Source organism: Macrotis lagotis, chromosome 4 (assembly GCF_037893015.1).
Source record: "Macrotis lagotis isolate mMagLag1 chromosome 4, bilby.v1.9.chrom.fasta, whole genome shotgun sequence".
Lineage (NCBI taxonomy): Eukaryota > Metazoa > Chordata > Mammalia > Peramelemorphia > Peramelidae > Macrotis > Macrotis lagotis.
The window spans coordinates 165045999-165062562 of record NC_133661.1 but is presented as its reverse complement, the minus strand read 5'-3'; the positions used below and the strand labels follow the sequence as shown (position 1 = coordinate 165062562).

Below are 16564 nucleotides of genomic sequence, written 5' to 3'. Positions count from 1 at the left end.
GAGTCTTTACAATGGGCCTCTAGCCTGCTTACTTCACCAGCAAGACTAGGACAAAACCCAATCTTTCTGTTGCATTTCTTGGTATTGTAGCTAGCATCTATATTCCTTATTATTAGGTTTCATTGATTTTCCAGGGTCCTTTAGCCTTTATTTCTATTGGGTATTTAATACCTTTTTAATTAAAATTTCTTCTATGTTTTGATCACTGATAAAAATTGTAAAAACAGGTCGTTTTTTAAATCTCAGGGGAAAATGGAATACATCTGACTTAATGTGCTTAAATTCATTCAGTGTGACCCCCTAGAGCCTCTAAGACTTTAATTTTTATCAGCTTACATAATGACTCCTATGTTATAGACAAAGAAACTGAGGCAACAAGAATTTAAATGCCTAGATGATTAGAACCTGATACTAACTACATAATAGGACAGTTGATTATGTTGTAAAACCCCAGCTCTAACCATTATACCAGTGATTCTAAACCATCTTTGGTGTCATGTACCCCTTTGGCAACCTGCTGAAATCTATGAACCCCTTCTCAGAAAGTTTTTAAATGCATAAAATATTTAAGATGACAAGGGAAATCAATTATTTGGAAATACAATTGTCAGAATATTTTAAAAAACAAATCCACAGGCCCTGGCAAGAATTCCTATGTCTAAACAATGTTCCTTTTTCACCTGTAGAGAGAGTTCTAATATCCAAGAAATAAAGGGAACAAAATTTAGAGTCAGAAGACCAGAGAATAAATCTTGACTTTGTGACATTGGGCAAGTCCCTCAAACTTTTAATACTTGTTTGATCATCTGGAAAATGGAATTGAATGAGATTATTTTAATTATTAGATATTATCATTTTAGGATCTTAAAAAACAATGTGGAAGCAAGTTATAACCTCAGATCTTGAGTCAAATTAAGAAATAATGTCCTGATTATTTTCATTTATACCTTAGAATCACTTTTCATTTCTTATACAAAGCAAATCAATCAGAAGCTCCATAGCATAGGTCATATGATAGAGGAGATCATTAACTTTGCCTTTCAAATAAAAAAAATTTTTTTCTCTACAGGGGCTTAAACATTTGTTTGGTGACAGTAAATACAAACTGAACCCTGAGTAGGGTGACATCTCTAGAATCAGTGTTGCTCTCAAGAAGCTGGGAAATAATGAAGGATTACCAAAAACCATAGTATGTGAGTTGGCTGGGTTTTGCTTTGCTGCCATTAGAAAATCAAAGACAATTAGACAATACTAGACACTTGACTTCAAATTGATCCTCTTTAGCCATACTTAAAAAAAGTAAACGGTTTTCCTTCATTGCCATCTTCCTATCCTGGGCGCTTATCATGTAGTAGGTGTGCTATAAATGGTAGTTGATCTACTTTTAAAGTTATAAGAATATTTAGTATTTTTATTAGCAAAATGAAGGCATTTACCCCCCATCCCCACTAGAATTATTGCTGTAATAAAGCCCTTCAAATGTCAAATCTCCTGAAATTAATGAAGTAATGAGTCTAATTATATCTGACTAGTGAATTCAGCCTTGTTACTCAGTGGTAGTATCTCCAATTAGGAAGAGATTCTGCTTTGCAGGTCTTAAAGCACAAAGTAAACCAAAATTCACAGATAGATGTTCCCAATGAATAGGGGGAAAGGAAGAATGAGAACTAGAATGAACAGAACTAAAATGATCTTTAGATATTTTGCCAAGTCTCAAGTCAAATGAAGTGCTAGATTCTTTTCTTTTTTTTCTTTTTATCTTACTGGTTTTATCTTTCTGCTCTAGGCAGTCCTGCTATGAAACAGGAGCTATAAGTAGAATTCTTCTATGAGAAAAATCTGGTTATAACTACATGAGAAGCTTATATGAAAAACTGCTGGAATGTCAACTTCATTTGCAGTGGCCCCATATGGCCTGATCACCCTCTCTGGCATGATAAATCACTGGTAGAATCTTTACCTTCCTACGTTTGATCTCTGCTCAGCAAGATGTGGTTTTGATGTGAAGAACTCCAGATCTCTTAGGTCAGAGACAAATAGCAGTGGCACTGACCTGCAAAGTGCCTATATTAGACTTGAGCAAATGAACAGTCATAAGCTTCTGGAAGGTTCACTCACCATAGAGCTTCTCTAACCCATTAAAGTATTCATAAGCTTACTCTAGAGCAGAAACTTCTTAAATGGTGTAGGACAAATCTTTCCTTCCCACAAACTCTATCAAGTGTACATTTAAAGAGGAATTTTCTCAGCTTCATTGTTCATTCATCTACAGCTTTCAAAAAACACTGTCATTAGTTCTGAATCTTTAGAAAAGAAGCAAAAATTTTACTTAAGAATGAAACCTTTATAAAGTTGAAATCAGTCCTAGAAAACTAAGGAATGGTATAGTTCAAAGAGAAAATGTATGGTATTTTCTGTGATATATAAGTTATATAAAATGAGTTATTTCTAATGTGGAAGATATATTTGATCATTGATACACTCAAATTTCAGGGCAATTTTGCAAATGTAAAAACTAATCATATGCTATATATGGAAATTATAACACTTTATCCATATAAGAACGTTATTAATAAATTAAATATTTATTAAGCCACCATTAAGCCATCAAGAAATATTTATTAAGTGATTAATAACAAGTTAGCATTTATATACCACTTACACAGCTTTACAAATACTTTCTAATTTTATCCTCACAGTAACCTTGATGGGTACATAGTATTATTCCCAGGAGGCACAGTGGAAAGAATCCTAGACCTAGAATTAGGAAGAATCATCTTCCTGAGTTCAAATCTAGCCTCAAACTATTAAATCATCTGTGTGAACCTGGACAAGTCACTTAACCTTATTTGTTTCAGTTTCATTTGTAAAATGAACTGAAGAAGGAAACAGCAAGCCACTCCAGTATTTGTTCCCCAAGAAAATTCCAAATGGGATTGTGAAGGTTTGGACATGGTTGAAAAGTGATAACAACTCAATAATTCTTATTCCCATTTTACATATGAGAAAACTGAGGCAGACAGAGGTAAATTTCCTTCTCAGGTTCACATAGGTAAGTTTCTGAAACAGGATTTGAACTCAAGATCTTCCTGCCTCCGGGTCCAGCATTCTTTCGACTGTGCCATCTAGTTGCACTATATTGCTCAGCACTGGGCTCTCCTCTTGGGATAATGAAAGACAAAGATGAAACTGCCCCTACCTTTACAGACCTTACATGTTATTAGTGGAAACAACAAATATACCTAGTATTTATCTATAATTTGTGGATAGCTGAAAAATCATATGTTCCCAATTGGCTTCATCTGATCTTCATTGGGAGACTGTCACTGATGATTTTCCTGACAAGACAGGAATGTCTGCCTGTGGCACTTAAGCAAGATTTCTTGGTGAGTATATGGAAACCCTCAGAGAACATATTTTTAACAAGGTTTCTTTGATTATAGAAATCTGGTACCAAGAAAAAATTCAACAAGATGTGTGAGATATCCCCCTTCCCACTTTCTTCAGATTTCAAATCCTCATGCTTTCTGGTTAGAAGGAAAGAAGGGATCAAATAGATCATATAGTCTAACCCCTTCTTCCTTTCATTTGAAAAATGAAGAAAATGGAGCCCAAAGAGAAAATTATTTGCCGAAAAAGCATATAGTTAGTTTGGTAGAGCTGGGACTAGAACCAGATATTTCAGTTCTTATTTCTCTGAAGAGATTCATGGGGTATGGGGGGGGGGAGGGGGGAGGAAGAGACAGAAAACTTCAATTGAGTTAAGGAAAATAATTCATTTGAAAAGTATGTATTAAGCCCTTACTTGCTGCATTCAGAGAAGTGTTCTAGACTCCAGAGGAGCCAAAAGCTTTAGATAAATATAGAAAATTATAAGGGTAGATCCTTCAATCTTACAACCCTTTGAGGGTGAAGGGACGCAATAACAATTTGTTTCCAAAATACTTTATTGTTGAGATTACAATTTTCTCTTATTTCTAAGACTTGGTTCTGACTTTACTAACAGTATATAAGAAAAATATTACTATTCATTATTCATTAAAAACTCAGGAAAATAAAGTCATATTTAGCAAAAGCAAGATAAGTTTTTTTTTAAGTATTTGGGTATATAACAAATAGACATATTAGGAATGTTCTGGAGAAAAAAAATTAAAAGGTCTCCAGAAAAGTAGGATAAGAGGCTATAAAATTTCATCTCACCATAACTACCTTCACTAATTTTTTAAAAGCTATCCCTTGTTCTTCATACTACATTTTTCTTACAAAGACATATATGAAAATGAGCTCATCATATCTCTCAAGTAAGCCAGTTAAGTTCATAAATGTTTATTAAAAGTATACTTTTCCCTCCTCACCTTTTTTGTCCAAACTGTAAATCCAGAAAGGACGTGTGTGTGTGTGTGTGTGTGTGTGTGTGTGTGTGTGTGTGTGTTTAGATACATACAGACCTACTCCCAGTACTAATTCCTCCTCCTCAATAAGACAGATCCTAGAATTCTCATTCTCATCCTTTCTTTCTACGTTACGCTTCTCTCTCAAATGGTCTCCTCTTTTTCTCTGCTGGAACTCCAAGTAATGACACCAGAATGTGGGCAAATCTCCTTAGTCTCCCTGCTGTTTACAAGACAGGATTTATGCTCAATGTGCTTCACACAATGGTACACACCACTAAATGGCTCAAACTACCACCCAGGCTTTAATCTGAGAAATTTTTCACTCAGACAGTGCAAATACCCATCAGCATGGAGAAGCATGGAAGAGCAATTATGGCCAACACATGTAGTCTTTTAAGAGTACACCAATAAATACCCATTTGTGAAGGTTAATTTAATGTAACCCAAGCTGTTATCTGGAATAGTAGATGTCGCCAATTCAATCCATTAAGTAATTACTAAATTCTCAAGAGGGCTCCCTGAAGTCAAATGTGGTTATTCCAGGTTCATTGCTTTTAGCCTCCCTAAGGAGCATTTTAGGCAAACAGCTGGAAGAGCTGATGGCCACAAAGGTTCCCAGGCTCAGCCTCCTCTATGAAAACAGGTAAAGACTTTCCTCTAACCTAGAAATGAGATTTCAGAGGCACAGTTTGAGAAATGCATCTCGTTAGAGGGAGATAGAAGAGGGCACAAAGTGAAGAAAAGAGAGAAAATGTTTGTATTGGTGAAGTGAAAAGACAAAGGGATAGAGTAATAAGTTCTTTCTGAAGGTATGAGGTGAAAAATCTGGAAAATATAAGGTCAGATTTCTAGGGAAAGCAACTTCTGGCAGATTCATTAGAAAAAGAGAGAGTCCACTGCTCCCTGAGGAAAATGTTAATTTTTACATACCACCACCACCTCCCAAAAGTAATTGAAAAGATATTAGAGGTTTGATATAGCCAAGAAATTCAGTTCATTTTTATCCCATTTGGTCATTTCTCTGATATAGCTATTTCTACTGAGGAACAAAGAAGATGGTAGATTTCATAGTTAAGTCTCAATAAGAGACGTGCTCAGAAAAGACAAGATGGAATCCATCCACCCTTTCTAGGAAATTCTAGATTAGACTCTATTGCCTACTTTTATAAACTACATCTCTCATATGAGTTTGAATACAAACTGAAAGGATATAGGTATATAGGTAAAAGGAAATGTGGGGAAATGATGAAATGAGTTTGTGTGAAATGTACCAACTTCCAATAGCTTCAGAAATCCAAACTTATAGAATTGGACAGATGGCTGGTATCATGAATGGGCAGAAGCCTAGCCTTAAATTCAGGAAGACCCGAGTTCAAATCCTAATATTAAAATCTGGAAAAGTCACTCAAACGTTTCTCATGTTTAAAATGAGGGAGGTAGGATTTGATGTCCTCCAAAGTCTCTTTCAGGTCCAAATCTCTGATCCTATGATACCACATACAAAATTGTTCCTTTACATAATTATAGCCAAGTTCAACAATTGTAATAATTCACATTTGGATGTCACTTGAAGGTTTCCAATGGAGTTTTCCTCATAACATACCTGAAGGTATGTAGTTACACATTATTCTCATTTTACAAATGAAAGAACAAGGCACAGAGGAAAGAATCCTGACTTGGAAGTAAGAAGAACTAAGTTCAGGTCCTGCCTCTGACACACTTATTACCTGTGTAACCTGAAACAAGAAACTTAACTTCTCCAGGCTTCAGTTTCTCATCTGTAAAATGGAGAGGTTGGGCACTTTCTACTCCCAATTTATGACCCTTCTGAAGGAAAGGTAACTTGCCTGAGGTCGTTGCTGGACTAAGTAAGAAGTTGAGACTCAAGTCTAATCAAAGAGGAGGAAAGTCAGAAACAGTTATGCTCAAAAATAATAAATAACATTTATATAATGGATTATGGTGTGCACTTTATAATTATCTTATTTGATCCTCACAAAAAAACCTGCAAGGGGCTACTTTTATTTCTGCTTTACAAATGAGGAAACTGAAGCAAACAGGGATTAAATGACTTGCCCAGGGTCTTGTCAGGGTCAAATTTGAACTCAAATCTTCTGGACTACAGGTCTGGTGCTTTATCCATTTTGCTACCTTGCTGACTAAAAGGGATGTGGGAAAGTAGAAATTGGAAATATTGATGATTGTTGATAATTTAATTATCAAAATGTAGATATTGAGTGCCTAACTGTTGTACTGAGTTAGAGTCTGAAAAGCAATGTATATACAATGAATCAGTTTAGACTTTCCAAGTCAGAATAACAGTAGCATGTAAACTCAAGAAAGGGGAAATCTGTCCCTTTGTCACTTCATATGATATTTTGCATATAGTAAGAAATACTTGCTGAATTGAAGTAAACAGTAAAGCATTCGAATATTAGCACATAGTGGGAAGGCTAGGTGATAAGGAATAATTTGATTGTTATTTTACCTGACAAAACAATATTCCATTAATAGTTTTAAGAGCCAATTTTGTTGAGTCATTTTCAGTCATGTCCAACTTTCTGTGACCTCATTTGGAGTTTTCTTGGCAAAGATACTGAATTAGTTTGCCATTTCCTTCTTCAGCTCATTTTCCAGATGAGGAAAGTAAGGCAAACTGGGTTAAGTGAATTTCCCCAGGGTCACATTGCTTCTAAGTGTTTGAGAATGGAATTGAGTCTTCTGATTCCAGGGCCAATGTTCTACCCACTAGGCCACCTAGCTGCCTCAATTATCTCTGACCAATTATCTGAGGAACAATAGTCACATAGTCATAATTTTAGAATTAGAAGAAACTTTGGGAGTTCATCTACCTCCCAAACCTCATGGTTTAAAACTGAGGAAATTGGCCCCCAAATGTCACAAAGGTAACAGAGAAAGGATTTGAACCCAGATGTCTAACTCCCAATCTAACACTATTTCCATGATTCCAAGCTAGGTATATTGGAAAAAAGAATTACTTTATGATTCAATTTAATTTAAATGTTCAATAATAGCAGAGGCAGGACTAGAATCCAGAACCCTAGACTCCTGGGTTAATTCTCTTTCCATTACCATTTATTTCCTCAGTGAAACAGAGTAGACAACTACTACTGAATGTAATACAACTGAAACGAGGAAAGAAAACGGGTGATTCCCTAAAGGAATGTTGAATCACAAACATTCATTTTTATCATTTCCTAGGAAAAAAAAAACAATAAATTTCCATGTCCAGCTCCGGGGGAAAACTCTTGAGAGCAAAGCAAACTAGCACAGGGAAAAAAGAATAAAGAAACTCTTCAATTATCTTTCAAACTAGAGTTTCTTCACGGTTGGTAATCTTTCCATATCATATAAGCCAAGAGAGTGTACCCAGGCAGTGAAACTAACTCACAAGGGCTAAGTGAAAAGAAAACAAGTTAACATCTATGTAACCAAGAATTTGCCTCACTGGGCATCCCCTGCCTTTTTGTTTGTTTGTTTATTTTTATAAGGCAATGGGGTTAAGTGACTTGCCCAAGTTCACACAGCTAGGTAATTATTAAGTGTCTGAGGCTGGATTTGAACTCAAATCCTCCTGACTCCAGGGCCAGTGTTCTATCCACTGCACCATTTAGCTGTCCTCCCACCTTTTTGGTTTTTTTAAGAAATGAACAAAGAATAGTTTACTAAGTGAAGTAATCAATTTGGTACAGTAGCTAGAATGCTAGACCTGGAGTCAGAAAGACCTGAGTTTAAGTCTGGCCTCAAACACTGACCCTGGGCAAATCATTTAATCCTTTTTGCCTCTGTCTCCTCTTCTGCAAAATATGGATAATAATAACAGAACCTATCCTTAAGTATTGTTGTAAGGATCATACCAGTTAATTATAAAAGCACTTATACATATAGAGTAGGCACTATATAAATGTTAGATATTATTAGTAATTACCTGTGTCATTCCCCCATCAAAGCATTTCACCTCTCTGGGTCTCAGTTTCTTCAACTTTATAAAATAAGGGCTTTGAACTAGATGACATCCAAGCTCCCTTCCAGGACTAAATTTATGCACATTATGACTATACACCAAAATCTCATGAAGATGGGTTAACTATCTTTTCTTATTTTGAAGACTTATTAGGAAAAAAAGTCACTTGAATTTTTTTTAAAGAAAAGAATAGGTATAGCACCACAAGGTCTTGAAGATGTCCATAACTGAGTAGCAATATACTTTACTAAACTAGATATCTTGGCTCAAGAGAAATGGATTTTAGTTCCCCAATTCATTTATGATCTTGGGCAAGTAATTTATTCATTCTCTTGAAGTCTCAATTCTCTTATCCATCATGTAACTATTATAATACCAGTTCTAGAGAGGCAGTGTGAATGACCTAGAGACTAGAGGGCAAGTCCAAGCCTTTGACACATGCTGGTTATATGAGCATGGAGTAAGTTATGACTTGATAGTGTACCAGAAATCCCCTAATGTTATAAATGGCACAGGGGTTATAGTTTGTTGAGGGTAGCTCCCACAGTAGGGTGAAACAACCAATCAGACCCCCCCCTTACATGACCCCATTCCCTATAAACAAGACAAAAACCCTATCCTTACCCTACCAGCCTCATTGGGCTGGTGTGAAATTACAAAAACCAAAGTAAAACAACAAAAATAAAACTGTTTTAAATTATATTACATGCATATATTTAAATATGAAATTATATGAGTAATTTATCACTAAAACATTCATTCTAGGACTATAAGGTCCTGTAGAATGCATATTATCTATTAGCCATTAAAGAAACTTACATGATGGATATTTAGCCCTAGGAGTTTCTGCACAGATGCATCAAAGATAAGAGTATTAATAAGTGGTAATTTTAAAAAGGAAAGTCATAATTGCCAATGCTTTAGCTCTAAAATAGATAAAGGGGTTTATAATTTTTACTTATTGATTTTTGTAGCAAGGAGGATGTTTTGTCATAAAAAAGGACTTCCTGAAACTTCAAAGTTTTTTTTTTTCTCCTTTAGTTAGAGACTATAGTCACATAGATTACAGATACAGACCTGGAGGGGATGCTAAAGCAATTTGACCAATTTCATTTTTTTTAGATTTTAATATATGGTTATTTATTTCATTATATATTTCCCAATTACATGTTAAAAATAAAAATTCATTTTTAAAAAATTTTGAGTTCCATATTCTCTCCCACCCTCCCCATTTTACTGATGCAGAAACTAAGATTCAGTTAAGGAAGGCAAAACCAACTACTCCTTTGGACCCAACTTCAGTTTCCCCAGTTTTTCATCCACACTGCATTTTGAACCAGAATTCTTCTAATCAGAATGCATACTCCTTAAAAACAAGTTACAATGTCTTAATTTTCTTCTGTTTCCCATCCAAGACTGGACAAAAGATCCTTTTGTGGTTTTTTTACCCATGCTAACAGAGGTCAATGAGCACTATAACTCAATATAAAACTCACTGAACTGAAATAAAAGAAATTATTCTTTATTATAACACTCCTAGAAAAATGTCTATGGGAAAATTCCACCTGTAACTTAAACATTTCAAAGTCCCAGGTTAAACCCAAGGGCTACATTCATGTATGTTGAACACATTGGTATGCTGACATTTATATAGGCTTTAAAGGTTTACAGAGAACTTTACATGCAGGATCTCATTTGATCCTCACAGTCACCTTGTGTGGCCTAGATTCTAAAGGTAAATTCAGATGTCTACCAGCAAAGTCCCAACAAGAATCTTGCTAAGTTACTTTTGGATCCTTAGATCAAGCCCTTAGAACAAGTTTTCCCTCCTCCTTCTTCTTCCTCTTTCTTCTTCCTCTTCCTTCCCTTTTTTCAATGGCTTCCACTTTTACCATTTTTCTCTTTTCTCTTCAATTCAATTCCACAAAATTCCAGTCAAATTGATGGATGGTATAAGAACATTTGAAGAAGGGCAGATCACTTCCCTTCTTAAGGGAAAGCTTCATAGAGGAATTGTCACTCAAACTAGGCCTGGTACAAAGAGATAGATTTTAAGAGGAGAGATGGAAAAAAGTACATTTGAACCAATAGCCTGGTCTGTGAAAAATCCAAGGAGGTGGGAGAATGCATGAATGGTAAGAGAACAGATAATTAATTAAATATAATATAATGCAATTTATTGTAACACTATATATGTGTTATATAATATAACATAACTCAATACAACATAATATGGCTTAACATATAACATAACAAATTTGCTATAGTAGGATAATATAATGTGGAGGGTCTGAAAATACTAAACAAAGGAGTTTCCATTTTTTCCCCAAATCTATAGGTAGTCACTTAGGGTTTGGGATCAAGGAATGACTTGGCAAGGCCTACCTATTGATCTTGTTGCTGAAATTCAATGCAATTCAACACAGTTTACACTTTGATGGTGGTTGTCAATAAAAATATTTCACACAATGCAACAATAACTTCAATCCCCTGTACTTATTTTTTAAAGGATTAATTATTTTATGGGTCTTTAAACTGTTCTATCAGCTGTTCTAAGAAGGATGCACAGCAATTCAAATAATTTTTTTAGTATAAAACAAATGTAGTATCAATCTTGGCTTATTAAACCTTTTAAGAGATTCTAAATAATCTAGATGATAAAACAGCAAGTTAAATTTATCACATATATGTCAACACATGTTGGAACAATTTAAACAACATATCGACAGAAATAGATTCTGAATTCATGTGTTTTCAGGAGAAAAAAATTATATAGAGGTCATTAGTTTAATGAGAAAAGCTATTAATGCTCAGCAATGGCCATAATGAAAGAGAAAGTATAAGGAAGATAAGGATGAGTTTCCCAAAAACCAACTATTAGAATCTGGAAGAAATTGTCTTAGTGGCACAAATTAGTGACAAGCAAACACCAATCAATGATCATTTAGTATAACTTTTATATTAAGAGTTCTTAACATGGGGTCTATGACCCCCCCAGAGGGATATAGAGAGGCTGTGAATTTGGATGGGAAAAAAAACCCTAGATCTTCATTTTCACTAATCTCAAACTGAAATTTAGCATTCCTTTATCTTATTAATTAAAAAAAATTGAAAGCCAATCATAGACTTCTCCATACTATCAAAGAGGTCCTTGACACAAAAAAGATTAAGAACCCACATCTTTAGCAATGAGTGCCCAACATATTTTTGTCCCCATATCTCTTAATCTCAATAAACCTCCCATTATCCCCTATTCATTATGAAAATAAATACACTAGTTTATAAGACATATAGATACAAATCAAATGAAATGAAGAAATTAATTTTATAAAAACATTTGAGGAATATATAAAACATTTCTTTTCATCCAACTTTTTAAATATTTCAATAAGATAATATAATTATTTACCAAACAATTTTCACACCCTCTTGAAAGGTTTCTAGTAATTCCAAACAAGGTGGGGAAAGGGGTATGTGTACTTAAGATTGGGTACCACTACCCTGTATGTTTAACTATAACAGTCTATAATCAAGCCAATTAAATATAGGATTTTATTAATAGTGATAACAAATACAGTATAGCACAAAAGAAAATGGATTAGAGCACAGAGGTTCTGAGTTCAAAGCCCTCTGCTATATACCAACTATGTGATGTTGGTTAAATATACTAGATAACTTCTCCAGATCACATTTTTCTTCACCTGAAAAATGAGAGCATTAAACTAGAAAATTTCTAAGGTCCCTTCCTGCCCTAAATTCTGAATTTAGCAAGTTTTAGTTAAAGTTGACTAAAACTCCATACTAATTGCTGAGACGTCCCTATGGGAAATAGATGACTTTTCTCCTCAAACTGATTCTTTACTATTACTACTGCATCTGGGGTCTTCCTTCTCTAGTGGCTCCTCTCTCATCTGTGCACACCCCCCCCTCTTTAAAATGATTTTATACACATTCACACACACACACAAACTCCTAGACCCTAAGTAATTCTATTATGGAACTAAGAGGTGATCTTAGATAAGAATAGATATCCCTTTCAAAAAGAGATAGGGCCATTGAATATCATTCTTCCTAGAGATAATGGAGCTTAAGGTGACATACTCTGATTTGAGATCTTCTTAAGGCCAATGAAAAGCTTTAGAGGTTTCCTTGCATTGATATAAGTAAAGACAAGTTTGATTTGGGGGCAAAAAGTGCAGAACTTTGGTTCTTGTAAGTACTCCTAAACTGAAATTTTAATGTCTGTTGAGATTGAGATTAGGAGATGATACATAGATAGATTGATGGATGGATGGATGGATGGATGGATGGATGGATGGATGACAGATGAGAGAGAGGGAAACTGTCCTAAACTAGAAGAATTGCCTTAGCCTAGTCATCTTAAACCCTCATGAATAAACTTTTGAATAAAAGGTTCTAACAGGGAAAAAAATCAAAATCTTATTTTTAGAAAGAAAAATGAATGCCTTTTGAGAAATGAAAAGCACTCTAAATGCATACTGAAATTTCCAGCTATTTTTACCTAGTCATTTATTTATATACAGTGACATATGACAGTCCTAAAGGGTAGAGTAAATTATAGGTAATATCACTTACAAAAGACTCATTCAATTCAATCAGGATGCCAAAATTATCCTAACAGACTTTTCAATATAATGTACTGTCTCAAAATAATAACAATCTAAGACCTGTCATATATATATATATATGTATATATATAATATAAATATACATGTTATTTTGATGAACCCTAAAAATTTGAAACTTTAAATTTGTACCCTATCTGAGAGGTGCCCAAGGATGTCACCACTTCCTAATTATCCATTTTATATTGGATAATTTTTTTGAAACAAATATTTTCAAATTGAATGTATTTTTTTAAAATCCAGGACATCACTACAATGATTATTTTTTTCTTTTCCTTGTTTTTACCCTAGGGTAAGGAACTACAATCCTCAATTATCAGGAGAGAAGAAAAAACAAGTTTCCCTGTAGCTTGTGCTCAGAATTTTAAGAAGTGCTTTGCCCCATTGCTTGGAATATGTGCAAGTTTAGGGGTCCAGGCTTAAAGACCAGAGGATAAAGCTGTTGGGAATGTTCACAGATATCTGATTTTACAAGTTTGGGGAAAAGTGTTTTCCTTTGGATTAGTGTTAGTGTTTATGGGGGCTGTTTGTCACACAAGAAATGAAGTGCCTCCTCCCCACAAATTAAAGAATCAGGTTGCAATCCATTCTTTCATTTCTAATTGTTTTTCTTTGTAATAAGTGGGAAAGTGGATACTAGATAAAAGTCTTCTCCAGCCAAGACTTCACATTAAAGGCTCCAATTAGCTATAAATCAGTTGTCTTTCCTACAGAAGCGGGCAGGGGGGAGGAAAAGGGAGGAGGGAGAAGGGGGGGGAGCGTGGAGAGTTCAGTTGAACAAGAGAACCCTAGGAGTCTCAAAATTAAAACCTGAGACAGATACCTGCTCCAATCCTAACTTTAGCTCTCTGGGGAGGCCGGGCAGAAACCGTGGTCAAAAGTAGAACAGTAAAGCCAAACCCTAAAAGGCTGATAAGAGATCTTTTTCTATGTGCCATTAAAGTCATCATTATTTTTCTCTAGTCTAAAATTACTGAAAATTGTTAGATGTTAATTTGTATTTTTAATTAAAATGTTGTCTTAATATTGAGTAAACTAGGGACTAAGATTCATTGCAGCTTTCACGTTTGGAAATCTTTCTCCCTCCCCTACCTTATTCCCTATTTGCAAAATTTGAGAAAAGTTTGGCATGATTATTATGCAAAGCTGATTAAATAACTGCAACCATTAATAACTTTTCATTCTACCCCTCTGCCCAGATTTTTCACACCTCCATAAACCTAATAGGTAGATGAAATCCATTTGTCATTCATAATATCAATTATTCTCATTTAGTCCTAAAACACAATACAAGTGAAACATTTTCAATTTAACACTTCTATTCAGTCCCTATATTTAATGTAGACTATAACAGCTGATTTTCCTAATAAAGAGAGCTTCACCGTCAAAAGCTTGCTAGAAAACACTTTCCAGTATTGACTCTTTAAAAAAAAGTAAAAGGTGAAACTCTTTTAAAGAAGAAAAAATCAATAAACAAAATAGAAAAACGCAGGAAGATGGGAGTAATTTAAAAATCAACTACAAGAAATTTGTCATAGTATTTCTTAGCTCTATTTTATTTTTTAAATATTAATTAACAAACTTCTCGGATAGTATGGTTTAATTTTTAGCTAACAATTTTCGATGAAGAAAAATGGTAGAAATTCTAAGGAAAATTGATAGGTTAAAAGAAGGAGAAAGTGTATTCTTTTTTATGTTAGAAATCAAAGTTGGTTTTAAAAAGTTTGCACTCCAAAGTGAACCTGATAACATACTTAAACGCTTAATTTCTAAGGTTCCTAAGAGCAGAATTACTTTCTGCAAAATTCAGATGAAATGTTGGTGGGCGTCAGAGTTGTGTTATAAAAGTAGTAGTTTTCTTGCAATTCTTGGAATAAGCAATAATATTTTTCCATCTTCACAATTTTTCTACCAAAAAAAAAAAAGAGGCACCCACAACAATGTCAATTCAAGGGCAAAATTAGTCCAGAGACTTAGTCTAAGGTATAACAATCTGGCAGAAAGAAGCACCCTTGTATCCCTTAAAACTGTGAAGATCCAAGAAGCCCCATGGGGCAAATAAGTTAAGCTTTGCCCTTTGAAAAGTTGTAGTTGGCCATATAACTTTCTCTGAGCAGTCAGGAGCAAGAGAAATCAATGTATGAGGATTACTCTACACCAGCAAAAAAGTAGAGAAGGGTTGAATGAAAAAACCTACCCTGCAGCCACCAGTTTGGAGCTTTCCAAGATCTCTGCGGATCTGTTAAGCGTCCTCGTGGTGTAAAGCTGCTTCTTTGGGATTTCACTCGCAGTGTCTGGGAGGTCAGCCTAGAATAGACTTCTCGCCTCCTTCAGCTCTTTACTCCCTCCCCCCCCCCTCAAAACATGATCAATTATAAAACAAAAGCTCCTCCAAAAAGGAACTGGTGCTGAAGAGGACTATGATGTCTACTTACCTTAGTATATTTGATCTCAAGGTTGAGTGTTGGCGAAGGTAAAAGGTGCAGTGATGCCATCAGGGCGGTGGGATCTGCCTTCACCTCTCCAGGCATCTCAATTTTACTTGAAGTCATGGTCTTGGAATTTCCTAGCACACACCTCTTTTTCCTAGCCTTGAAGTTTCTCTAGCTCTCATAGAGAGAGAGAGAGAGAGAGAGAGAGAGAGAGAGAGAGAGAGAGAGAGAGAGGGGGGTGTATATGTGTAATATATAATTAGTATATATATATATATTATATATATATATAATATATATACATATAATGTGTCCCGAGGATCAGTGTGGAAGATTTAGCTCTCGCTCTGTATATAGGCAGGTGTCAAGCTGGGTCTCTTCTTATTGGACATGAGGGCAGAGGCAAGGGGGGCTGGTCCATCCTACCTAGGACGAAAGGATTAAAATCCTCTATTTACATAAACCACTCAGCTCTGGTGGAGAAAGGCTTAAGTCAATCAGCAGGCAACAGGTCACGGGCGCTCGCTTGGTCAAGCCCACCACGCCCATCCTCCAGCACCACTGCCCCCTCCCCCGCGTCCTCTACCCCCGCATCCTTCACGTCTTCCAGGGACCGCTCACCGAAGCCTAAGGACCCCCTCCTCGGATCCCCAGCCCCCAATCCTGCCTGGAAGGTGGGGAGAAGAGGCGTTGAGCCAGGGGTCCTAGATGCTTGGGAGGGAGGAGAAAGGAGAGGGGCGGGACGAGTAGAGAGGTTTATCCCCTCATCCTTTAAGCAGAAAGAATTAGCACCTCGGGACGAGGCGCACCTGGGCAGAAATCTTAGGGGGTGCGTGAGCGGGGACCCGGGTCTTCGCGTAAGAGAGCAGAGTTGACTAGTTTGGGAGAAACGAATTAACAGCCAAGTGCTCCACTTGGGGTGAGGGGGCCGGGAGGGGGGCCGCGGGGAGCTGTGGAAGTCATGCGGCTCCTTCGCCCCCGGCCACCGGAGCCTAGGAGCGGTCGCGCCCCCAGCTGCTCCCCGGGCGCTCGCGGGGGTCCGGGGGAGACAGCGCACTGGGCGCCCCCCGGGTCCCTGGAGCGGTCCGGGACCGGGCTCCAACCTGT

General features: G+C 36.1%; 1 protein-coding gene across 2 annotated transcripts in view; it reads right to left on the bottom strand.

The window, feature by feature from the left end:
* The window catches only part of ALDH1A2 (aldehyde dehydrogenase 1 family member A2), a 106109-nt gene extending 90105 nt beyond the window's left edge, over nucleotides 1-16004 (bottom strand). Inside the window, exon 1 of one of the 2 annotated variants that reach the window (XM_074234577.1) lies at nucleotides 15461-16004. In XM_074234577.1, coding sequence (XP_074090678.1) covers nucleotides 15461-15577 — 117 coding nt within the window. In that variant the 5' untranslated portion in view covers nucleotides 15578-16004. Of the gene's footprint in view, nucleotides 1-15222; nucleotides 15366-15460 lie in introns of those variants that run through there. The other variant, XM_074234578.1, reaches the window with a different exon arrangement.
* Between the last annotated feature and the right edge of the window lie 560 nt (nucleotides 16005-16564).